We start from the raw sequence: 27,354 nt of genomic DNA, 5'->3' as shown, positions 1-27,354 counted from the left end.
TGCCAAAAGACTAACTTCGAAGATCAACGCAGGAATAGGGGGTGATTTATGTTCCGTTTAGAATGAATTTTATATGACGACGCTTTAGACACAACTTGCTTTTTCACTTTTTAAGAGTCGAGAAAAAGCTAAAGATGACTCTAGTCTCCTTCGATGTATTAACGAGCCCGAAGTGACAAATGCTCGGATGGACTTTTTCAGTTATAGAGTTTGAAAAAGGCCAAAAGAAACTACTCTGGAGTTCTAGGCAGAGGGTGTGCCAAACCTTTCGCGAAACCACAGAATACGTTTTACGGTACGAGTGGTCGATCTTCGTGAATGCTGTGTTCACTGCATCGCGATCAGTAGGGCGGCCGACACGGCTTCCTATGGATAAAGGCTTTGTTCCTATAGGGGTCCCCCAATATACGCGACGGTACGCGGGGGCACAAATCCGTATTAGCGCTCTCGTCCCTCAGGAGGAATCACCCACCTTCGTAGAGATCGATAGTCACTACGTTTAACGACGCCGGTTCACGTCTCTACCTAGACCTCTATTGTGTTTTGTTATGTTTCAAAGCGTTTTTAGATAAATTCAGTTCTTTTTAGGTTGATCTTGCTTAGCAGTTTGCCTTTATGGATCACCACGTGATGTATGATACAACTCCTAAATGCAGTCTAAGAATGATAAGCAAGCTTTTCAATTCTTTCAACTTATGAAAATCTTAACTACTGAGGGAAAAGAAAGACATCATCTTTTCAAACAGATCATAGAGCACACACTGATGCACTTTCCTAAATCAACATGCAAACTATCAAAATGCACATGCACAATGCAAGTATTTCTTTTCTTCTTTCTTAATGTTTGGTGTATGACAAAAAGAAAGTTGTTGTACGATTTCGAATTCAACTTCAAGCGAAAGCAAACAAGTATTTGTCCAATAATCAAAAGAACACCTTAATATTTACTCGTTTCTACACAAGAAATACTGAAATTCGAACCATATAGCGAAAGCAAATGCTCAAGCAGCTATGAACAGCAATAAACTAACTCTTAGAATCACAACGACACTTTCTCACAGGTCTAGATTCAAGAGGTTATAGCAAGACTAGTTCACTTTCGCTATGGGAAACTGTGAATGACAGCAAGAAATACAATAAGAACAATCACGGTTTCTTCATACAAATGAGGCGGAATGAAGGCAAAGAGAAGTGGTTTCAGCTAGGTATACATGTTGACAACAGGCTGCAAAAACAATACTGAAAACTGGGCAACAGACAGTGGAGAATCCAAGTTGCACAAGGCAAAACTGGATCAGCGCAGGTGCTGCACTGTCAATCTGAGATGCAGCGCAGGTAGCCCCTTCGGGACCTGCGTTGCAGTGCAGGTAGCCTTTGTTGCAGCTGCACTGATGAGACAACTCACGTCTCTCTCAGATTCCGGGTCACAGTTTGCTCAAAAATGAGCGGTTTTTGGCCAAATCAGAGGCTGTCAGTCAAGTATACACTAGAGGATGATTGAGGAAGATGAACACTATCACAAAGAGCTAAAAAAAGTCCTTGTGGATCAGCTCTTTAAATCATGAACATGCCCAACACTGGGCTAGAGTAGCTGCCCTCTACTTTGCATTCGAAGAATTCGAATGCAGTTCGATTCGGTACTCCCTTTGTTCAAGAGATAAATAGCAAGAATACACAAGCTACCAACAAGACACGTTCCCCAGTGGAGTCGCCAGTCCGTTGTGGGGAAAAGTATCCAACACGGAATGACCCTATCCCACTCTAAGGGTGACAGTTCCTTAGCAATAGCTGAAAGCAAAGCTATCTAAAGTTTCTTCTTTATGACATGCAAGAGATAAAAGGAAGAGATCCACTTACCGATGTCTTGCGCAAATGGTCGATCCAATCTCCTTTGATTGTCGCTTGCTCCCAGCTCCAAGTCTTTTCACGGGCCCAGCTACAAGAGATCCTGCAAACAAGACAAGAAAAGGAAACTACAAGAAGCATGCATTCATAATCGATTCAAGGATTAGCATAAATCAAAGACGCAAGTAAGACAATACACTATTGAAACACATGCGAATAGAAGAAACCTCAAATGCTTTATTAATATATGGAAGTAAGGTTCAGGCGGTGATACAACCATGAGAGGTCCAATCCAGCATCACCTTCCCGACAGAGAGAAATCTCTTCTTCACCTCCCTCAAGCAATCACCCAATACCCTCAACTGTAAACCAACAGCAATTCTCTGCACAAAATTCCGGCCTCCAGATCCCATGGGATGAGATCTTTATAAAGAGTTTTGGAGTGAAGATAAGTCAGCTTGATGTGTGACTTGTTTTTCCTCTTCAACTCCAGTTGTTCTTCAGTCCTTCACTCAGAGTTTTTGCCTTCCACTTGGAGCTTTAGAACCTCTTAACTCATCATTAGGCGAATCTTTTGATCCAAGTGTCAATTTAGAAGCTTCCTGGACACTGGCACTTTGAGAAAAAGATTCCTCCACATGTCCAAGTACGCCCAACGCAGGTAGTCTTTGTTCTACCTGCTATGCAACGCAGGTATCCTTTGTTGTACCTGCTATGCAGCGCAGATGCCTAGTGGAGCAGCTGCAATGATCCAAAACTGACCTGTTTTTGAGTGTTTTTCAGTGGAGAACTGAACTGTAGTGCTGTGGTTTGCTGACCTTGTTCCTCTAGGGGTAGGAACAACATGTTTAGGGACTTTGGATCCCTCAGATTATTGACATTTCATGCTCTATGTTGTAAGGCACAAAAATGTCTATAACAAGATGGTCTAGTTTTGACCAGTTCTGAGCAGTTTTTCATGGAGAACTTCTGGGAGAAGATGTAATCAGTTGACCTTGTTCTTTTGGAGGTTGGAACAACACTTTTAGGGACTTAAGAGCCTTGGTTTATGGAAATTTATGATTGGGGTTGTAGTGCCCAAAAATGTCTATAACATTCATAGGGTCATAAGCGAGCATTCAAATAGAGATTGGGGCTTCACTTCAAGTATCAATTTGAGCCACATAAAAAGTAATGATTACATCAATAATAGAGCCATTAGAGCACCTTTTGAGGACATGATAAAATGACATATTAAAACCAAGACAAAAAATCTAGATTGAGACAATAAAATGATAAGAAAAACTTCCTTTTCTTTGAGGATCCCCTTGAACTCATGCACTTTATTTTACATGCTCCCCCTAAGACCTAATTGGCTTCAAATATTCATTAAGGTCTCTTGGTGCTCCTTCCTCTCTCAAACCCTAATATGTTGCTTTTTGTTCTAAGGACTAGGCTTCTAGATTTTCCTTTTAATCTTCTTTGATTAAGCTTCTCTTTTTTACTGGATCACACAACGAAATTAGGCATCTTGCAATCTTTGGTTAGATGGCCTATATTGTCTCATGTAAAACATTTTATGTGACCAAGGAATGGTGGAAAAGGCTCAGATCTTTTGTTGATCTGCATTCTATTCTTGTTCTTCTTTGCATTAGTCTTGCATTCAACAGCCTTGTACCTAAAAAACATTCATAAGTAATAAGTGACCATAAAAGGAAATTTTATACTTGATGGTTGATGATGATCTTCCTTAATTGCTAGGTTAAGAAGGCTTCCTTTTCTGCTCCAACTTTAATTGCCTATTTGACTGATATAAATTGATCATTCTTTGTTTATGTTCAAGTACTATATGTCAAAAACTATGGCAAGTGAGGCACTTTATGTCCTCCGACGATGAAGTGAAAGATCTTCTAATTGATAATTATTTTCTTAACTCTCTTCTTGGCTATTGATTTAATTGTTGGCCCCATTTCTTGCTTGAGTCATTTTATTTGAAAGTCCTTTTTGATGTCACCTTAGATCTAGATTCTCCTTCCCCCTGATTGTTATTCTTCTCTAAATTGTTTCTCATAGAGACAAACTCAACTTCTAATCTTTCACAATCATTTTCCTTTTCTTTAAACTAATTTCTCATTCCTTCTTCAATCCTCCTTCCTTGTTCTATTTGAGTTTTGAAACTAATAATTTCTTCTTTAAAAGCTTACTCTCTTTCTTCAAGTATTTGAAGAAGCTTCTTTAGATATCTATTTTTACAGAGAGATTTTCTATTTCAGCTAATGCAAAGCTAAGTTGAGCTTGATATCTGGCCTATCTCTCTTCTTGAAAATCTACCACTTTGATTCTAGGAGAGAAAATGTCATTTGGCTTATCACTTTCCTTTTAAGGGGCCATTTTCTTCTTTTTCCTTTTCTCCACCATTAGTACTGGTTTCTCCGTCATGCAGGGCTTGCAACCTTTCCCAACTCTCCTTTGCAGACTTGAGATCCACGACTTTCTCAAGATCTAGATTATGAATATTGTCATAAATTGTAAACTTAGCTTGGGAATTCTATTGTTGGACTTGTTTTGTAGGGGGTTCTTCGTCATAACCATTCATCACTTCATTCCATACTTTAGATCCAAGTGCAGATAATTGGGATTTCACCTTTTCTCTCCATTCTTGAAAATTTGCAGGACTAAGCAACAAAGCACTTTGATAACCCATGATTTTCCCATATCCACCTTCTAGTGATTAAGCCACAATAGAAGGCACCTGCTCTGATAACAAATATAATAATTTAAAATAATTTTGTCAAATAATTAGTCAAACATTACACAAAATATCATCAATAGTTTTTATCATGTAAACCACACTAAACAATCAACATAGATATCATATCAAGCATACACATAGGACACAAAGATATATGGTGGAAACCCTCAAGGGGGAGAAAACCACCTTGTTATTGTTGTGCTACATCTCTTTCTTTTATTATCAATCAATTTGTTTTACAAATGCTAGCCCCAACTAGCTAAGAGCCACTACTCCTCTACAATAGTTTTTTGGCCACCATCAACAATGAAGCCCCAACTCCTTATCCACTGGTTGCTTGCCACTACCAACAAGGAGTCACTACTTTTATCTTGGCATGCCACCACTTGTTGGAGGTCCCATCCTCCTCAAATTCCCAAGGCCAAGTTTTCATTCATTTTAAGGCTAGAACCCAAATCAAACAAATGAACTTTGCAACACATAAATAAGTCAACTCCCTTTGCAACACAATCTCAACCTTGCTAATTGCCGCTCACTGCTACAAATATACAAACAACTTCATTATGCACTATAGCTCAACTAAACTCTAACAATGGCATATCATATTTATGCTAATTTCTCCCTCATCGAGATACACTATATAAATCATTAACTACACACCACTTCTCTTGAAGACCACATCAAAGAAACCCTCACACCAAATACCATGGGAAAAACCCTTGCAATTTCCCGTGGTTTTATTTTCTCAAGAATCTTCACCCAAATCTGTAACATATCCTCAATAAAACATCATCATCACACTAGAATATATAGTTCTAGCCATCTACAATAATAGCAACACACTTACAATCATGTTACACCAATAAACCATGCCAAAACACATATAAAAATTGACATCAATACCAACCAAACAACATTGTTGCCATTAAATTTTTTAATATCACTTTATTTATTTATTAAATATTTTAATAATTTTTAAATAAATAAATAAACATTATTAAAAAAACATTCAAAAACCCTAGAAAAATATTATTAAAATTTATATCAAAACTTCCCTTCCAAATTTAATGTGACAAGTAAAATATCACTCTTGTCCACAATCTTTCACATGTTATATAAACCATTACTCTATAAATATAAAATGAATCAGAAATTTGGGTAGACAAATATAAGTATCGCCTTTACATGTTTACCTTGTGAATGATGTTAGTGTGGTACCTCTTATGGTCTTTGATATATTATTTTTATTTATGATTATTTAATATACATTAAATAAATAATATAAAATGTGTTACACAAAATAATATAAAATGTGTTATGTAAAATATTATGGTATTTTTAATTATTTTATTTAAAATACTATGGTTTTTTTTATATTTATATTTAATTGTATTTATATTAGAAGTAATGTAGTGATTGTGATAATAAAAGATGGAATTAATCTTATGTTAATTAAAAAAATTATCTCAATATTAATTTTACTAATTAAAATAAGCATAGTTTAAATTATAGATGAAAGAGCTTTTCTACCATGACATTTTTATGGTTAATTTTAACCCAAATCTAACAGAGACTAAAAAAAACGTGAGTTTAATTTGTTTAATCTATAATTAAAGTGCCCAAGTTGTTTAATCTGTAGAATTTAAGTGTCTGGGGGTGTTGAATTTATGCATTCAAAAATGTATTTTGAACAACAAAAAATCACATTTTAGCTTGAAATTGCATTGTTGAGTTCGTGTGAAAAAAACTATTTAGTCTATAAGTTAAACTACACCATTAATATATATTAATGTATGTCAAAGATTCATATCTTTACTTTTCATTATTATTATTATTAAATATGAAATATATAGCAATTTTTTATATCAAAATAAATATATATTAATAAAAATGGTAATGAAGTTGTGAACATATTTATCATTGTAATTTTTTTCCCAACTTATATCAGTTATATAATGTAATATTTTTGCTATTTGATTGGAAATTAATTGAACACGATAAAAAATGATTAAGAGTTATAAACAAAATTAAGATTAATATGGAAATGCAATCATACATTGATCACACTAAAAATTATATATGTGAGAAGACAGTATACCAAAAATATCATTGGGAGGTTACATGAAAATTTAATTCACCACATAGTAGAGCCAACATCCATTACTTGGTTCTTTATGTAGGGAATCGATACATTCCATAGAAGAGTTGTGGTTTGTTAGGTGGTAGACCCAACACCCAGTGTCTAGCTCTGTTGCAAAAGATAAATACACCAACTACTCCCCAAATTCCAATCCCAAATCTGATCCCCAATGCCATTAATGACATCTTTTCATCTAGATGCTGAGCCATCTCATTTTCCTATGGGCACTGCTGCTATTATGTCATCTTCTCTCATTGGGTTTTCCTTTCCCTTGCATGAATCTAAGGGACACCCATATAAGCACCTATTCCTTTGGAATGATGTTGTGCTAAATGTGGAAAATTGTGTTCCTCTGAGGATTGGCCCACAAAGGCTATTAGATGAAACATCTAGAATAGCCAAACTGTATACATCCAGAACATCCAAAATGTATAGCTTAGAGAGCTCTTTAGGAATATGTCCACTCAAATTATTCTTGCTCAAGTCTAACTACTCCAAAGTAGATATGTTACTAAGAGATACAGGTATTAGCCGTTGCAAGTGGTTGCGAGATAGATTTAGCAATCGCATGTCTCTCAAAGTTCTTATGATTGCAGGTATTTGTCCTACAAGATTATTGTTGGAAAAATCAAGTATTGTGTTTGTAGATGAGAGGTATGGCAGAGTATACTGACATCCTTTCATGTGAAGTGTGATTTCTTCTTCAAAGGGAATATAGTTTGAAGAATTTACAAATCCTTGAAGCCTTTCAAAATGTAATGGCATTCTTCCATTGAATTTATTGTTGGATAAATCCAATACATACAAATAGGTGAAATTTGTCACCCATTCAAGGATGCCACCATGAAACTTGTTGTAACCAAAGTTTAAAATTTTCAATAATGAAAAAGATTCCAATTAGGGAGGAAGTTGCCCTCTCAAATTTTTTTCCTTAAATCTAAATACTTAATTATAGTACAATTAGCCAAAAATATTGGCAAAGTCCTAGAAATTTTATTAGTGTGAGTAGAGAAAATATTTAAAGAGTCACAACTGCCATTAAGTTCAAGTATTGATCCTTCTAAATTGTTCTTTGATAAATCTAAAATTATAATGGAATCCAAAATAATAATATTAGGTATAGTGCCAAAAATATTATTATTATATAGATCTAGTACTTGTAAATCCTTTTATGTGACTTATACTAAGCAAGAGAGATCCAGTCAAATTGTTATTTGATAAAACAAGATCTTGAAGATTTCTTAATTGACCTATGTTATGCAGAAGAGATCCAGTCAAATTGTTATTTGGTAAAACAAGATATTGTTCAGATTGATTAATTGACCTATGTTATGCGGGAGAGATCCAATCAAATTGCTATTTGATAAGATAAGATCTTGAATATTGCTTAATTGACCTACGTTATGTGGGAGAGATCCAGTCAAATTGTTATTTGATAAAACAAGATCTTGAATATTGCTTAATTGACCTATGTTACGCAGGAGAGATCCAATTAACTGGTTGTTTGATAAGTCGAGTTAGTTCAAATATGTATTGGTAATATTGGGGGAATGCTACCTCTAAGGTTGTTAGCATGTAGTGACAATTGAATAGGGTTAGAGAGTTGTTGGATAAATCAATATATGATATGCATTGAGTCAAACCAATAGTTGAAGGGATATTGTTTCCTCTACCCGTCAGGTCAGAGAGTAAAGTGTAGTTTCTAATCGAAGTAGGAATGCTTCCACTTATACTATTGAAATTGAAGATGAGTGTATACAACCTGACCAGGTGACCAATTTCTGATGGTATTGAACCACTCAAGTTGTTGTTGTAATTAAACAATTCTATAAGTGAAGTGCAGTTGGCAAGAGAAGTTGGGATGCTTCCACTGAAATTCCGTTCCACAGGCAGATGTTATGTGAGTTATTGGTCATCCAGTTGGAGAGCAATTCATATGGATCGAAAGTGATGCCTTTCTGGAAGCTCAGAAGCGCATCCACATCCATTTTATGGTGATTTCATCCATTAAAAGGAATGCTTTCAAAAAAAGTGAATCCACCCGTCTGTTCATAATAAGTATGGTAATGAAAAGGCATTGCTACACCCATCATCACAGAGCACACAAACATGATGACAATGAGCAAAAGAAGATACATTTGGGTCGCCACAGGTACTGCTTTTTCCTCAATGCTGGAGATGGCGTAGCCCATTTTCTTATTTTCCAGCTTGTACTTTTTCTTCATGGCCTCTGTGATGGCCAAGTCACTACCCTTCCCTTCTGAGATGTCTGCGGGGTCCTTTCCTTTGCATGGAAGCTGGGAGATGCGGTGAATCAAATCTGTCATGATGGGGATGGGCTCCTCCAGCCACAAACACCCATCATGCACTAGGTAGAGCAGCTCCCTGATGACAAAAATGGTTATTGGGGTGTTGTGGAAATGCGACACCCAGAGTAAATTCGGTAGCCTAGCCTTTTCCACTCCGCGCAACCACTTTCATGGCTCTAGTTCTGTAACCCCCGTCGCGGTATTCTGCTTGGGCTTCATAAGGTGCCTGGTCTCAAGGTGAGGGAACTTCTCGTGGTTAGCGAGGTCCCAATCCTCGAACTTCAGGCTTGGCATGTGTTCCAGGTGTGTGCCCTCAAACATAATGTTGTTGGGGAGGAGCGGGGTCTGGAGCGAGCTCTTGGTCTCATCTAGGTCCTTGGGCAATTTAGCCTTCCCTTTTTGCAGGGGGACATAGACGGGAAATTTTGTCGCGGGGTGCACAGGCTGAGTGTCCTCCTCCATGCCTTCATCCTCATCCTCTGCGATGATTATATCCTCCAGATCTTCTTCCTCTTCATCGGTCTCTATGAAGATGGCTTTCCCCTTCTCCTCCATTGACAGCTTGGTGCGCAACGTGTTCCACGAGAACGCACGTACGGGAACCATTGCTTGTTTGTCCTTCTTGGGTCTTGGTGTGCACAATGATTTCAGGATTTCTGCCACAATCTCAGCACCTTCTGGAGCATCCCCCACAGTCAGGGCCTGCGCGGCCTCTTCGACAATAATTTCTGTTATGTCCATAACGTTTGCAGTTGTTGCCATTGCGTTTGTCTAGGAATCTAGCACTCTCGAACTCAGGGGCTCAATCGACGCTTGGCTCACAACAATCAAGGCTTTTCTCAATGGCTCAATTCGCCAATGACCAAGTTTTGTTTGATGGGCTTTGTAATTTATAGCACTTTTTGAATTTGAATTCGACACTTCCCCCCACATATAGTTCATTAATGCTCCCTTGGTGGCAGATTTTTCCAAATCTTGTCCATAAATCGCGTCTTAAATGCCTTTCGCCCATTCCATTTGGCCTCAAATCGAGCATCCCATCGTGAATAGTGACTGCAATGGTCACCTTTTGGTCAACCTGCGCAACAGCACAGTCCCCTGTGTGCGTCGCTGACCCTGTGACTCTTTGCTTCTGCGCGTAGATCCAACATCGCACAGCTCTCGGGCAGAATGGTTTATAGTCCCACACTTCCTTTCAACTACCTGGAGCACTAAGATTGTACTCCCTTCGGCTAGTCAGGTTGTCGCACCACCTGTGTAAAGTTTCATCCTGTCATCCATCATGTTTCCTGGAGAATACCCACCTTTTATTGTTGCGGTCGTCATTATACACTTTACCATTTACAACGTGTTATCCTCATCAATACACATAGCAATGTGCAGTGCAAGCCAAGGCATCAGACTGATCATTCTACGACGATAGGCCTTAAACTTGTCATCGTGATCGTACACATCCTGCCTTTCCACCCTGGTCCTTCTCTCGAGAAAATCTTCCTTTATTTCATCCTCCAGCTTCTTGACCTCCGCGTCCACCATAGTGCTTTTCTTCCTTAACCCTACCCTTTCTTCTTCAAGTTCTTGGAGTCTAAGATTTCCCAGTTGGATTTTTGCTTCCAAGGTTCTGCAAACTGTCGTATCTATCGGTGCTATCATGTGCGGTCTAAGTTCTTCAAGTACTATAGGGCTTACTATGGTTGCTTCATACTCCAGCCTTGGTGGTGTCTACACAGTCAGGTTTCTGCATGCGGTCCTATAAGCCCAGAGAAATGCTGGTACGTGTAGGTCCCAGTTAGTTCGCTTCACATTGTGGACCTTGTTCAGTGCTTCATGTACTTTGTTAAAAGCTTTTGCGTGGATATTCTTCTGCACACTTGGTCTTTCCATACTTCATCGTCCCAACTGTAGGGTCCATTTGCGCCATTGCCTTACCCGCACTTGCTTTCCCATCGTGTCTCCTATCGCGAGGACGGTGTGCATTCGCGCATGTTTTGCACCATATGCCTGTATCCACCTATATAAGTGGGTGCACAGATTGGTTCGTTCGATGATTTTGTCTGTTAATCACATTTGAGGCTTCCCAAACTGCATGTGCTTCATCCTTCTGCATTCACGCCAATCTTCAAAACTTTGTTGGTGCGTACCCTACCATCTTGCGGGCATAGCTTGCAGTACCCATTTCAGAGCGTCGAAACACTCTTGTTCCGGTACTTCCCTTTCAAATTTATTCAGAAAATCATCCACCTCGCTCAACCCGTCATACATAGGCAGATCTCTTACCTCTGTTGCTACGTAGCGCAGTGAACTTATCATCATGTTACAGTTGGTTGTAGTTACCTCGTGTAACTGGTTCTGTGATTGCTCTATCTCCTCATCAAAATCTAATGTGCAGGAGCTTTTGCACTTCCATGAGATTCGGCCATCCGCGGTTGGATTTACCCAGTCCTGCTCCCACGCGACTATTTTGTAGATATAGTCCAAGTCATCATTGTTGTCATAATCGTACACTGGATCTGTGTAGCATGATCCTTCTGTAGGGTCTAAAGGTACCACTACGCGCAGTGACTTTTTCTCAAAGATCATCTTGTGCTTCTTTAGATTTATTACTCCATTCATGTTAGTGGCCCAATCTATTCCCAATAGCGTGGGGTATGGATTGTTGTCATCAACAATCTCTATCACTTCGAAATCTGATAGGGCGCTTGCTCCTTCGATGTCTACTGTGATTCCCTGCAATCTCCCCATAGGTAGGATCTTTTGCTGGTTCGCCATTCGCAGTTGGATCAGAGACCATTGCAGTGCAGGCCTTCCCATGTTCTCCCGTGTCTGTTTTGGCAGGATGTTCGCGTTCGATCCTAGGTCCAAAATTACTTGATCCATCTCATATTTCTCGATCTGTGTGGTCAATATCATCTCCCTTCCTGTTCGCGTTGTGTGCTTCCCGAGCTTCCAAACTATGTGCGGTTCTCCTGGTGCGGTCCCAGCGCATTTAGTTATGAGTTCTTGTGGCCCCTTTATAGCCTTACTGTCACGTAGTAGCTTCATGCATGTTTCCAAGAACGTAGTGAGCATCGATGGGTCCATTTCCAGCTCCAGTCTTTCTTTACTCCCTGGAGTGGAGGCATTAGTGGAGCTCCTCTTAGCTTCCATGAAGGTCTACTTGGCGCGCTCCAAATCAAATTTTGGTTCCTTCATTGGAGCCTTGTGAACCCAGGTACTTTCTTCAGGTTGCTTTCCTTTTTCATCCCCTATCGTAATACCACTCCGGAGCACGATATTTACACTATGGTCTTCCTCACACGACTCAAACCTCATAATTTGTAGGCTTTGAGTTAGGGGAGGCTGGAGTGCTCCTTTATTGCACAACCTCGCTATCAGTGTGGGACAGTCTTCCGTCTCATGATCAAACAACATACAATACAAGCATGATGGTCGTGTTGGATTGGTACAATCGCGGGCATAGTGCCCTGGCCCTCCGCAATTGTAACATATCAGCTGTCTGCGACCTCTTCCTCGTCCCCCTCCACCTCAACTTCATCCACGCCCCTGAAATCCAGTGCGCGCCATCCCTATGTTTTGATCGAGGGCCCGTGTTTCACCTTTAACTCTGTAGGTAGGAGTCTGATCCATCATCAGTTCATAACTTATACAAGTGCGCTCATCATGGCCTACTGACCTGCAAAAATTACAGAACAATTGCTGGGAATTATGCATATAATTTTGTAATATATGGCAAATATCTATAGCATGATTTCCTCCTATTTGACAGATCGTGCACCATAATGCAGGCGCCGCGCTTGGTCCTACTCGTGCCTCCGGTCTCAATGGCATTGTTCCTCCTCCCACGAGGTATTTTGTGAACACCGGGCAGTGGTCCTTGTCGTGCTCGTGGCCCTTGCACTTTACGCACCATACCTCATCGCACACTTCTGGATGAGCCGTCCTGCCTTGTTTCAAACTCTGCATCTCAAGGCATAATTTTTTCAACTGTGCATGAATCTGCTGGACTCCCAGGTTAGGATCTTGTATTAGAGTCTCATACAATCTCATTGCGATCTGCAAATCCTCAGCTTGAGTGGTTAGCCTTTGTTGCGACAACGCGTTCCGTAGATGCAGTGTTAATGAGGCTACAAACCATTCATGGTGTTTCCCATCTATTAAGGTCATGTTTGCTTCATGAATTGTGCACTTCAGTCTTTGATCCAACTCCCACGGGGTTTCATTTGGTAGCATTGTGATTTCCTTGAATCCAATGATTGACTATGCCTCTGATTTTGGCCTGCTAAATTCTTTCTTTAGTGTAGCTTGGATATCCGCTATCCCCCCGTTTAGATTGTCATTGGAATGTTTAATGTACCAAGTCAGTGTGCGATCCTGCATAGCGCTGACCAATGTTGCCTTCTTTATATTATCGTCCGTGACACCCTGTGCTTCCCATATAGCTTTTACCACGAACCAAAATTGGTCCGGATATTCATTCCCTACTCCCTTGAACACTAGTAGCTTTATTGCACTTGCCATACTGCTTCGCGGTGGTGGCGGAGGTGGTATGGGCAAAGTCAGGGGTGAAGATGGTGAAACTGGTGGTGGTGTGGGTGGGGGTGGTATGTGCAGAATTCTCTGTCTTATTAGATTGATCGCACTTCTTGGTGAAACCTTTGCGAGCTCTTCCTCGCCCCCTCGTGGAGGTGAAATCAAGGGGCTAGTTTCTAGTTCTGTTCTACCTTCGTTTCTGTAGATTCTCCCACTTAGTGTAGCCCCAAACATCAATTTATTTGCATAACCTGCTTTTCACACAGTATCATTTTAATCCAAGTGTTCAAAGATTTAACGTACTTAACTCGCGGTCCCCTGAGGAAGTGTCGTTCTGCCTCACTATAGATGATTGAAGTATCTACTGCGAATTCGGTGATGAATCCTCCTATGATTCGATCGAGCCAGTGATCGACAACACGTGCAATCTTATCTTTCGATGCTTCCAGTCTACGCACCAATTCTGGAGTCCACATAATAGGTTTGTCGAGCTTACACCTTCTTTGGCTATCTGCTAGCTTCACGATCCACTCGTACAACTCAGTAGGGAAGGATGCAAAGAAAATTTTATGGATCTCCATATATAAGTAGCAATCTAACCACTCTTCCTTTAACAGTCGTGGATTCCTGTTTTCCTACGCTGCGAACTCATGGATCTTTCTGTCCAACCACTCTTCAATTCCTTTCTTTGTCGAATTCCAGTGATACGACATCAAACATCTCTATGCAAATCTTGGTCTCAGAAAAGGAACCATTTGTTGGCTTATTTTGGCCTAACCCAAGTTCGGAGTTAATTAGCCAAACAAATCCCTATACTACTGGCCCTTTCAGCAACAGTCTGTAGAGCGCGGACTAAGGTCTCACCTGAAGTAGTATGGGAGGTTGCTAGAACTAGGTTTCCGCACCCTTGATATGTCTGAGAGGTTCGACTGGTTCTTTGTTTGTTCCTGCATGCATGTGGCTTCGTGCACCTTTCATTCCTTGCGGCCCATTACCCTGCCTTTGCGCATCCCTAACCAGGGGTTGTGTCGTGCTCTGCGCTATTACCCGAGATCTTATTTATCTTCCAGTATTATTTAAGCACCTTCGCCTACTTAAATGCCTTAAGTTATCCTTAACAATACAAAACATTCATACAGTTTCGCGCAGTAAATAAACAGTATACTTGCAAATTATATCCAATCATGCATTAAACTAGGAAAAGATACACAAAATTATAGCAAAACTTCTCTTTATTGATTCTCCAATGGTTACAGACTCGATCCACCCTGCGCACTCAGCTGCAGAGGTCTGTGCACTTAGCTGTGGACTACTAGGCCTATGCACACTCATCTGCAGAGCCTTATCCTACTCTACGACCCACAAACACCCTTTTCACTTTGACTCAATCACTTAGACTTCTCATGCTTATATTCATTGTTGCTTTTCATTTGTTTCTACACTTAGAGCCTCGCTCTATTTATATAATCCCATGGTCTGTGGACCATGGGTAGGTCTATCCAGCCGACACTACATTACAAAACTAGGGCGGACAACCCTGTGACTCTATCATACTTTCGCGCCCCCCGCCCGCAATTCGCAGAGCTTTTACAACAAGATTTGGTCAAAACTTGGGCTTTAAGCCCTAAAACATGCCTTGGGGGGGATTCCATGCCCAACACAAGCAACCACATCTCACACATATAGTAGCATATGCAATGTCTCCAAGACATTTAGAGACATGTGCAACATCTAGAGAAGCACTCCAACCACTTGCAACAATAGCATCTCCAAGCTACAACACAACATCAACACCCATAACAACAATCCATTCCTCCTGCAATAACAACATCTCCAACCAACTCAACATGTATAGAATCCATCTCCTCAACAACGACAACATCATCTCCACTAGGTCTAGTCATAGGTATGTTGACATCAATGCCAACTAACAAGACCATCGCCAAAACATCCAACACCAAGCACTCAACACACATGCATATGACCAGTAGCACCAAGAGCTTGTTGACATCAATGCCAACATGGAAACCCTCAAGGGGAAGAAAACCACCCTGTTGTTGTTACACTACTTCTCTTACTTTTATTATCAATTAATTTCTTTTATAAATGCTAACCCCAACTAGCTAGGAGCCACTACTCCTTTGCAATAGTTTGTTGGCCACCACCATCTAGGAAGCCCCAACCCACTATCAACTATTTGCTGGCCACTACCAGCAAGGAGTCACTACTCCTACCTTGGCAAGCCACCACTTGTCAGAGGTCCCAACCTCCTCAAATTATCAAGGCCATGATTTCATTCATTTTCATACTGGACCCCAAAGCAAACAAACAAACTTTGCAACACATAAATAAACCAACTCACTCTACAACGTATAAATAAACCAACTCTCTTTGCAACACAATCTCAACCTCTCTAACTAATGCTCACTGTTACATATATTCAAACTTCATTATGCATTGTAGCTCAACTAAACTCCAACACTAACATATCATATTTATGCTAATTTCTCCTCTAAATCAAATATCTAATTACACACCATTTCCCTTGATGACCACATTAAATAAACTCTCACACCAAATGCCATGGGAAAAACCTTTAGTAATTGCCTCACAAGAATCTTCACTTAGATTTATACATATCCTCAATACAACATCATCACACTAGAATACATAATTCTATCCATTTGTAACAATAGCAACACATCTGAAAGTTGACATCAATACTAACCAAACAACACTATTGTCAACAAAAATGATAATAACATCACTTTATTTATTTATTAAATATTTTAATTATTTTTAAATAAATAAATAAAAATATTTTAATATTAGAAAAATAATTTAAAAACCATATAAAAAATATTAAAATTTATATCACAACATATCTCATGCTTTTCACTTAATTTTTTTCAAAATTAATAAAATTCTTTATACAAATAATATACTTACATTCCAACTTTGTTGGTTGCAATTAAAATATCTCCGTCCTCTGTGATCTTTCATATGTTCTATAAATCATAACCCTTTCATAGATTATATAAGCCATAACTCGTGGAAATATATAAAATGAATGTGTTGCAATTAAAATATCCCCTTCTTGTGTGATCTTTCATATGTTATATAAAACGTAACTCTGGCAAATATATAAAATGAATGAGAAATTTTGTTAAACAAATATAAGTATCAACTTTATATGTTTATGTTATGAACTTGGTTAATGCTTACTTATTATGTTAATTGATATATTATTATTATTATTATTTAATGAAAGGTTAATATATTTAATATATATTAAATTATATATCTATATCTATATATATAAAAGAAGTAATTTAATAATTTTTAAAATAGAATCGAATTTATGGTAATTTCTAATTATCAAGTTTATATATATAGTAAATATGAAACATATTAAATTTTTATATCAAAATGATATATATTGATAAAAATAGTAATGAAGTTGTGAATATATTTATCATTGCAAATTAATTTTCTAATTTATATTAATTTCGATAGTGTAATATTTATAGATTTTTAAGCTTCCCAGATATATTTATATTATTGTAAGATTTCATATTCTAGTAGTGGGAAGAAAGTTTACCATTTTTATCAATAACTTGGAATGTTCAAAAAACTAGTTTTTGCATATGGCATACTAAAACACTGTGAAAAGGATATAAGCATAAAAAAGCTAGGTCTCCCTGTTTTTAAAATGAGATGCGAAGAACCACGAGAGAATGTAATATCTATGTTATTTGATTGGAAATTAATTGAACACTATAAAAAATGTTAAGAGTTATAAACAAAATTGAGATTAATATGGAAATGCAATAAGACATTGATCACACTAAAAATTCTATATGTGATAAGATAGTATACCAAAAATATCATTGGGAGATTACATGACAATTTAATTCACCACATACTAGAGCCAACATCCATTACTTGGTTCTTTATGTAGGGAATCGATACATTCCATAGAAGAGATGTGGTTTGTTAGGTGGTAGACCCAACATCCAGTGTCTAGCTCTGTTGCAAAAGATAAATACACCAACTACTCCCCAAATTCCAATCCCAAAACTGATCCCCAATGCCATTAATGACATCTTTTCATCTAGATGCTCAATCCATCCCATTTTCATATGGGCACTACTACTATTATTGTCACCTTCTCCCACTAGGTTTTCCTTTTCACTGCATGAATCTAAAGGACACCCATATAAGCACTTATTCCTTTGAAATGATGTTGCACTGAATGTGGAAAATTGTGTTCCTTTGGGGATTGGCCCACAAAAGCTATTAGATGAAACATCCAGAACAACCAGACTATATAGCTTAGAGAGCTCTTTAGGAATATGTCCACTCAAATCGTTCTTGCTCAAGTCTAACTGCTCCAAAGGAGATATGTCGCTAAGAGATGCAGGTATTAGCCCTTCCAACTGGTTGCTAGATAAATTTAGCAATCGCATGTCTCTCAAAGTTCCGATGCTTGCAGGGATTTGTCCTACAAGATTATTGTTGGACAAATCAAGTATTGTGTTTGTAGGTGAGAGGTATGGTAGGGTATACTCACATCCTTTCATGTGAACTGTGATTTCTTCTTCAAAGGGAGGAGAGTTTGAAGAATCTACAAATCCTTGAAGTCTTTCAAAATGTAATGGCATTCTTCCACTAAATTTATTATTGGATAAATCTAATACATACAAAGAGGTGAAATTTGTTACCCATTCAGGGATGCCACCATGAAAATTATTATAGCCAAAGTTTAAAATTGACAATGATGAAAAAGATTTCAAATAGTGAGGAAGTTGCCCTGTCAAATTGTTTTTTCTTAAATCTAAATACCCAATTCCAGTACAATTAGCCAAAAACATTGGCAAAGTCCCATAAAGTTTATTAGTGTGAACAGAGAAAAAACTTAACTGGGGGCAACTGCCATTAAGTTCAGGGATTGATCCTTCTAAATTGTTCTTTGATAAATCTAAAATTTGAAAGGAAGTTAAATTAATTGTATTGGGTATAGTGCCAAAAATATTATTATTATATAGATCTAGTTCTTGTAAATCCTTTATGTGACTTATACTAAGCGGGAGAGATCCAGTCAAATTGTTATTTGATAAATAAAGATATTGAAGATTGCTTAATTGACCTATGTTACGCGGGAGAGATCCAATTAACTGGTTGTTTGAAGATTTACATGAAAGTTTAGATTTACATGAAAGTTTGGATTAAAGTGGCGTGCAATCTGCGCAGACCTACTTAGAGGGATTACCATTAACCAGTAACAAAAAAAAATTACAATTTTTTTTTAAATTTTAAAATCAAATTTATAGATTTTTTTGGATTTTTAATTTAATTTATAAAATTTTAACTTAAATTTCATAATTCACATAATATTTTAGAGCACAACATAAATTTTATAGTTTTCATAATATAATATAACATAGCTCATTTATAATCTAATACAACATAGCTTATTTATAATCTGAATAATTCAATTTCAAAAAAAATTACCTTTATAATAAATAACATTAAATAATTTTAAAAATCAATCATTATATTATCTTTATATCCATTACGGATTTTGTATATCTATTATTATTATTAAGAGAATTAAATTCACTTAGCGTAAGAGTATTGAATTTACTACATACTCATTGAATGTCCAAATTTGTAATGGACATAAACTGAGCAAACTGTAATGAACATATATACGGAGGGATTTTTTAACAAAGATATATGTTAAATTCCCATGAACGTTAAATTAATTTACTTTTTAATCGAACTTGTTTCATGGGTATAAAATTGAATAGTGAACATTTTTTAATAAAGATGATAAAGGATGAACTTTAATTTAATTAAAGATTTTGAAAATATTTTAGAATTTGATATGATAAAATTGATAGGTTAAAAAGTTGGACTTTTTCAATTTGTGTGAAAAATACTTAGAAAAAGGCCATTTTTCTCAATTTGTGTGCGAAATACTTGAGCAAAGGCCATGTTAATCGGCCATGCTAAGCTTCTCTCTATCCTTCCAATTTAAAAATGATGATAAAGAAAGGTCGCCATTCCTGAATATACTGGCCACAAAGAAGTTCTCACTTATTGAAATAGAATATTTTAAATTTTCTTAAATCAAATTCAAAGGTTTAATAAACAAATCACTCAAAATTTTTGTTAAAATTCTGTGTGATAAAAATAAATAAATAAATATATAAAACTGAAAGGTCACCATTCTTGAATATACTGGCCACAAAGAAGTTCTCACTTATTGAAATAGAATATTTTAAATTTTCTTAAATCAAATTCAAAAGTTTAATAAACAAATCACGCAAAGTTTTTGTTAAAGTTCTCTGTGTGATAAAAATAAATAATTAAATAAATCGAACGTTTTTAAACTATTGCCTTTATATGTTTTCATCGAAACTTTAATGATAAAAATGAAAATGCAATCCCATCATTAAAATGATTAATTTGAATAAAAATGGGACCTCCGCAATTAAATGATGAATTTGAACAGAGGTAGATCCCCAATTAAATGATGATAGCAAAATAGAAATGTTAACCAATCAATGAGGCGTTATCCTACCGCCCACATACATATATATATATATTCACACACGCAGCGATTACTCTATGATCTGTACAGCACTTAGCTTCTCTTTAATCGGTTTTGTAAATACAATCAGTCTTTATAATGGAGTTGATGAATTTATTTATATTCTTGCGTCAGACGCCGGGGATGAAGATATTAAATGAGTATATCATAGGATATCTCTTTCCAGGTAGGCCCGTTGCAAACGTAATATTCAAGACGTATGGTTACATAACCATGGTCAAGCAATCACATTCCTTTCCGATTTCAAACTGGGTCATTACAATGAAGATTCCACCGCGTTTAAGCTTCTTAGATATATTTATATTATTGCAAGATTTTATATTCTAGTGGTGGGAAGAAAGTTTATTATTTTTATCAATAATTTGGAATGTTCAAAAAACTGGTTTTTGTATATGGCATATTAAAATACCGTGAAAAGATATAAGCATAAAAAAGCTAGGTGTGGCTTGTTTGTAAAATGAGATGCGAAGAACCATGAGAGAATGTAATATTTATGTTATTTGATTGGAAATTAATTGAATATGATAAAAAATGATTAAGAGTTATAAACAAAATTGAGATTAATATGGAAATGCAATAAGACATTGATCACACTAAAAATTATATATGTGATAAGATAGTATGCCAAAAATATCATTGGGAGATTACATGACAATTTAATTCACCACATACTAGAGCCAACATCCATTACTTGGTTCTTTATGTAGGGAATCGATACATTCCATAGAAGAGTTGTGGTTTGTTAGGTGGTAGACCCAACACCCAGTGTCTAGCTCTCTTGCAAAAGATAAATACACCAACTACTCCCCAAATTCCAATCCCAAATCCGATCCCCAATGCCATTAATGACATTTTTTCATCTAGATGCTCAAGCCATCCCATTTTCATATGGGCACTGCTACTATTATTGTCACCTTCTCCCACTGGGTTTTCCTTTTCACTGCATGAATCTAAAGGACACCCATATAAGCACTTATTCCTTTGAAATGATGTTGCACTGAATGTGGAAAATTGTGTTCCTCTGGGGATTGGCCCACAAAGGCTATTAGATGAAACATCTAGAACAGCCAGACTATATAGCTTAGAGAGCTCTTCAGGAATATGTCCACTCAAATTGTTCTTGCTCAAGTCTAACTGCTCCAAAGTAGATATGTTGCTAAGAGATGCAGGTATTGGCCCTTCCAACTGGTTGCCAGATAAATTTAGCAATCGCATGTCTCTCAAAGTTCCTATGCTTGCAGGTATTTGTCCTACAAGATTATTGTTGGACAAATCAAGTATTGTGTTTGTTTGTGAGAGGTATGGCAGAGTATACTCACATCCTTTCATGTGAACTGTGATTTCTTTATCAAGGGAAGAAATAGGGTTTGAAGAATTTACAAATCCTTGAAGTCTTTCAAAATGTAATGGCATTCTTCCACTAAATTTATTATTGGATAAATCCAATACATACAAATAGGTGAAATTTGTTACCCATTCAGGGATGCCACCATGAAAATTATTATAGCCAAAGTTTAAAATTGACAACTTTGAAAAAGATTCCAAATAGTGAGGAAGCTGCCCGGTTAAATTGTTTTTCCTTAAATCTAAATACTCAATTCCAGTACAATTAGCCAAAAACATTGGCAAAGTCCCAGAAAGTTTATTAGTGTGAACAGAGAAAAAAGATAAAGAGTCACAATTGCCTTTAAATTCAGGTATTGATCCTTCTAAATTATTCTTTGAAAAGTCTAAAATACGAAGGGAATCTAAACTAATAATATTGGGTATAGTGCCAACAAATTTATTATTATATAGATCTAGTAGTTGTAAATCCTTTATGTGACTTATACTAAGCGGGAGAGATCCAGTGAAATTGTTATTTGATAGATGAAGTTCGTAAAGATTGCTTAATTGACCTATGTTAGGCGGGAGAGATCCAGTCAAATTGTTATTTGATAAACGGAGAGATTGAAGATTGCTTAATTGACCTATGTTACGCGGGAGAGATCCAATTAACTGGTTGTTTGATAAGTCGAGATAGTCGAAATCTGTATTGGTAATACTGGGGGGAATGCTACCTCTAAGGTTGTTAGTGGATAGGTACAACTCAGTTAGGTGAGTACAATTGAATAGGGTGGAAGGGATGTGGCCACTGAGAGAGTTGTTAGATAAATAAAGAAGAGTTATGCTTTTCAACAAACCCATAACTGAAGGGATTGGACCACTCAATTTGTTTCCGCCACCTCTGAAGTCAGAGAGTGAAGTGCAGTTGCTAATCGAAGCTGGAATGCTTCCACTTATACCATTGTCAAAAAACCAGAGTGTTTCCAACTGGACCAGGCGACCGAATTCTGCTGGGATTGGACCACTCAAATTGTTGCGGCTAATATCCAAAGCTGCAAGTGAAGTGCGGTTGGCGAGAGAAGCTGGGATGCTTCCACTCAGAGCATTCATGGGCAACAAGAGAGATTCCAAGTGGACCAGGCGACCGAATTCTGCTGGGATTGGACCACTCAAACTGTTTAAGCTAATATCCAAATCTGTAAGTGAAGTGCAGTTGGCCATAGAAGTTGGTATACTCCCCGCCAAAGTATTATAGGAAAGGTAGATCTGTTGAAGACGTGTACAATTAAACAATTCCTTTGGAATTCTTCCACTGAGAGCATTATTAGAGAGGTCCAGTATTCGTAGCGCTTTCAGCTGCCCAAACTCTGCTGGAATTCTCCCACTCAAAGCATTAATGGAAAGATCTAATTGCTGCAAAAGAGAGAGGTTCCCAATATACGGGGAGAGCTTACCATTCAATCCGCGCTCACGGAGAGAAATTGAAACCACTCGATTCGTGTTTGGGCTGCACGAAATTCCCTTCCACAGGCAGACATTATGTGAGTTATTGGCCGTCCAGTTGGTGAGCGATCCTAATGGATCGGATATAATACCCTCTTTGAAGCTCAGAAGCGCCTCCACATCCCTTTCATGGCGATTCCGTCCATCCCTTTCATGGCGATTCCGTCCATTAAAAGGAACGCTTTCAACAGAAGTGAATCCATCCGTAGGCATTGCTATACCCATCATCGCAGAGCACAGAAACATGATGACGAGGAGCAGAAGAAGATCCATTTCTCACTCTACACTCCAACTTCCTTTAAATGATTTCTGACTCTACCACTCCAACTTCCTTCAAATGATTTCTCACTCTACCACTCCAACTTCCTTCAGATTTGTTGTGTATTTATAATCACAGAGCAGTGATTGTGAAGAAGAGGGAAGTGATTTGAGTTGGAAAAGTGTAATGCAATGAGAAAATTCAGAGGAAAGACAAACTTTTTGACTTGACTTGGGCAACATTACTGTGTATTGAGTTGTTGATTCAGTGTGGGCGAGGAACATGGCGGAAAATCTTTCCAAAAATGTAAAGTGGAATTTTGTGCCATTCATGAAAAACGGGGAAAAAGAGGGCTCTCATATAAAGTTCGGCGAAAGAGGGCTCTCATATAAACTTCGGCGTATGAACAAAAAATAAGAATATAAAAATAATTTAAATTGGAAAATTGTAATGCAAAAATTGCGGTGTATTGGCCTGATTCAGTGGGCCACTGCGTGAGGACAACGCCAAAAATCTTTCTCGAAGTTAATTGAATTTTTGTATAAAAAATGAAGAATATAAAGAAAATTGAAGAATTTTAGGAAAAGTGAGAATGGCCGTGTCTTTGACTGGGAGAAAACGCGTAAAGAAAGTAGAGGGACCTCACGACTTGACTCCAGAAAAGAGGAAATGTTGAACTATGAAACAACAACGAAGAAAATAAAATTGGAAAGCAAAAATTCAATCCCCATTCTTACGGCAAAAACAGTGAAGGCATTAAAATCTGGAGATATTTTTAATAAAACTGCCATTCGATTTCGATTGTTTGATATTTTTCAAAGTTTTGGTATGTATTTTTGTTTAATAAATAAAGATTATTATTTGTATGGTATATGGCGTGTAACAAAATATTTGGTATTATATAGTTAATTTATTAAAAAAATCTAAGTGTTTTCTCTTTTCAAAATAAAAATATATGAATTTTTTGAGAAAGATATAATTGAGTAATAAAAGAGAGATTTTTTATGTAAATACTTCATAAAATTTCTTTACCAAAATACAATTTTTACAACACTTCACTTTACTTTATTAATTGATTAGGGAAACTTTCATGACCTCTTGATTGCATCCAATACCCTAAATGTATAGGGAAAAGAGTGTAAGAAAAATTATAGCTATGTGATAATATAAATGTGGTAAAAGAACAAAATAGAGAAAGAGAAATGGGCCCTCGGAAACAAAAATGAAGAATATAAAAATCATTTAAATTTGAAAATTGTAATGGAATGAGAAAATTTAGGGAACATGAAAATTGCAGTGTATTGACTTGATTCAGTGTGGGCCACTGCTTGAGGACATCGGGTACTTTTTTTCCAAAAGTTAATTGAAATTTTGTGCCATTCATGTACACAAAAAAGAAGAATATAAATAAAATTGTGACGGAATGAACAAATTTAGCAAAAGTGAGAATGACAGTGTATTGACTTGGGTCAGTGGGGGCAACTGCGTAAAGAAAGTGGCCGAAAATCTGGTAAAAAGAAGAGGAAAAAGCAACCTCTGGCTTGACCCGAGAAAAGAGGCAACGTTGAACTGGGAAATCTTTCGAATCTTCACTGAAATTTTGTTTGATTAAAAAACAAAAAGATGAACCCAGTGGAGACTGGAAAATCAGGATATTATTGAAATTTTGTTCAGTAGTCTTATTCGCCGATAGAAATTCAATTTCCGAAATATATATATCGTGAAGACAGTAAATTTAGGGATATTCTTAAGTTAACAAATCTGGATTGTATTATTATTATTATTATTATTTAAAGCATGGTAAATTAGTAATTTATTATATTAATTTGGTGAATTTTATGGTTGTCAATATAAAACCAAGAGTATATATCTAACAGTTCACAAGTCAGATATACCAGAAACTTATGATTTAGATAGAGCCTGGACTCACTAGATAAAATATTCTCAAATTTTAGGGTTTTATTTTTTCAAAATTTTAGTATGTAATTTTTAAAGAATAAAATAAAAAAATATTTATATTGTATATGGTTTGCAACAAATACATCAAGCATTAGAAAGTTAATTCATCAAAATTTTCCAATTGCTTTTTCTTTTCCAATAAAAATTCATGATTTTCTTGAGGAGAGCAACAAATAGAAGGGTTTTGTAGGTGACTACCTTATAGAACTACTCCACCAAAACACAAATCTTACAACACTGTACCCTATTAATTGATTATAAAATCTTTCATGACGCCTTGTTTGCATGAATGTGTTTCATGAGGGTTGCCACAAAGTCACTCGGGCTCCCAAATTTCCCATTTTTATATTTTCTTGTATCTACCAATTTAACTAATGTTTTTTTAATAAACTTCATCCACCATTACGAAATTATAGCATGTTTGATTTAGCCACTAGCCTTTAATTCACCTATCTACAATTTACACCCCTCCTTAGCATACTTGCTTGCTTCTTTGTTGAAGTCTCTTAGTTGAAGTCTCTTTAGGACATGGAACTGCGTCAAGTCCTTTAGGAGCAAGCCTTTGAACAAGATGATGCAAGATTAGGAGAGAATCTCCCATAACCATAAGTGTGTCCACCTATTTCCCTTTGGCTAACAAAAGTCCCTGGTAAAGACCATATATCTCTGATTGATTATTTGTCTATGACCAAGAACACATGAGTACTTGAACACTTTTTCCTCCTCGGGGTCATAGAGTACCTATCCCCCACCTGCAACCCTTGGGTTCTGTTTGGATGCCTCATAAAAATAGAGAATCCATCCTTGTTGCAAGCTCTTCCATGCTCTTAATTCTACCTCTACTAGTCTTAACTTCCATATTTTATCTATTTCAAGCTTGCTCCATCCTATGTTTTGGGAAAAGTTCTCCAAAACTATAAACTTTCTAAGCCAATCCCATTCCATTTGGTCTAAGGTTTGTTGAGAAGATTTATAACCTATCTTTTGAGCTCCAAACTCAACACAAAATGTAATTGTTTTCATCAATGTGCTATGGGGATGAGTATTCATGTTATTAAAGATTGCATTATTCCTTGTTAACCATACTTTTCAACATATAAATTTTGAGAGAACTACCCAATAAATTTTGAAGATATGTTTCTTCAAAAAGCTTCTAGAATAAGTTTTGGTCTACGAAAAGAAGAATTCTTGAAAATTAGAGTGTCATTCCACTGTACTAAAGGGTGGGGCAATTGCTTCCATCCAAAGCTCTCTAGTCCTAAATCTTGAATAAAAGCAGGCTTAATTCTTTTGGAATCAACAAAGGAAGAGTTAATTTCAGGCCCTATGCAATTATTCTAAAAGTGTAAACTACCATTCTGAAAAAGAAAATTAAGTCTTATTACCTCCCAAAACTAATGTTTGAAGTGGGTAAAAAAACTCTCTGGTCTTGGAGCTTTGTCTGAGTTGAAAGGAGAATACTTGTTGATAGATTTCCTCTTCAGTGGGACCTTTTATCAAAGCAAGGTTATCCTCCTAAGACAAAGATTCCAAAATTTGTTCCAACATCGATAATTATGCTTCAAAGATACGTAGCGCTTTGGTGTTGTACAAATCACTAAAGTGATGGGCCTCCCTCTCCTTAAGTTGATCAAAGTTTAAGATTTTAGTTTCTGTTTTTGTTATCTCTTTGATGTTATTTTTTTAGACCTAGTTCTTTTCTTGTTTATGAAAATATTTTGTATTTATATATCCTTCCTTTAACTAAATACTCTGGGACTTACTGTTTTATGTTAATTAGTAAATTCTTCCCTTTCTTCATTAGGCAGTTCTTTTGTCATAGGCCCATCGTCTTTATTGGATTGTATAATTTCCATTCTCTTTTCATGTGCCTGTATCTCTCATTGTCTCTCCATCTATTGTTCTTGAGCCTGCTTTTTTAATGTGATTTTTAATCACTTCATCTTTTGTTCCCAAGTAATCACTCAGTTTCCCATGATCCATTCACTCCAAAGTTTCTTTACCAGATCGCTGAAACCTATTTTACGTTCCCATATTGGATGATAACATAAGGGAAGTGGCCTAAAATCAATATTTTCAACGATTTCAAGAAAAAATGGTGTGTGATCTGAAATATTTCAAGGAAGGATTAAA

General features: G+C 36.7%; 1 protein-coding gene and 1 pseudogene across 1 annotated transcript; one reads left to right on the top strand and one right to left on the bottom strand.

Annotated features, from left to right (window-relative positions):
- Window positions 1–20,873: 20,873 nt before the first annotated feature.
- LOC149184123 (uncharacterized) lies at window positions 20,874–23,525 on the bottom strand. Its single transcript, XM_089415235.1, has one exon. The coding sequence runs from the start codon at window positions 23,274–23,276 to the stop codon at window positions 20,874–20,876; it is 2,403 nt and encodes an 800-aa protein (XP_089271361.1). The 5' UTR covers window positions 23,277–23,525.
- A 1,160-nt stretch (window positions 23,526–24,685) lies between these two features.
- LOC149184122 (peroxisomal 2,4-dienoyl-CoA reductase [(3E)-enoyl-CoA-producing] pseudogene) overlaps window positions 24,686–27,354 on the top strand; it is an 80,718-nt pseudogene continuing 78,049 nt past the window's right edge.

This window comes from Pinus tabuliformis, chromosome 3_2 (assembly GCF_031772625.1).
Source record: "Pinus tabuliformis cultivar Carrire ecotype Pingquan chromosome 3_2, CPIR1, whole genome shotgun sequence".
Taxonomy (NCBI): domain Eukaryota; kingdom Viridiplantae; phylum Streptophyta; class Pinopsida; order Pinales; family Pinaceae; genus Pinus; species Pinus tabuliformis.
Note: the sequence above shows the minus strand (reverse complement) of the source record. Positions and strands in the feature narration are given on the sequence as shown.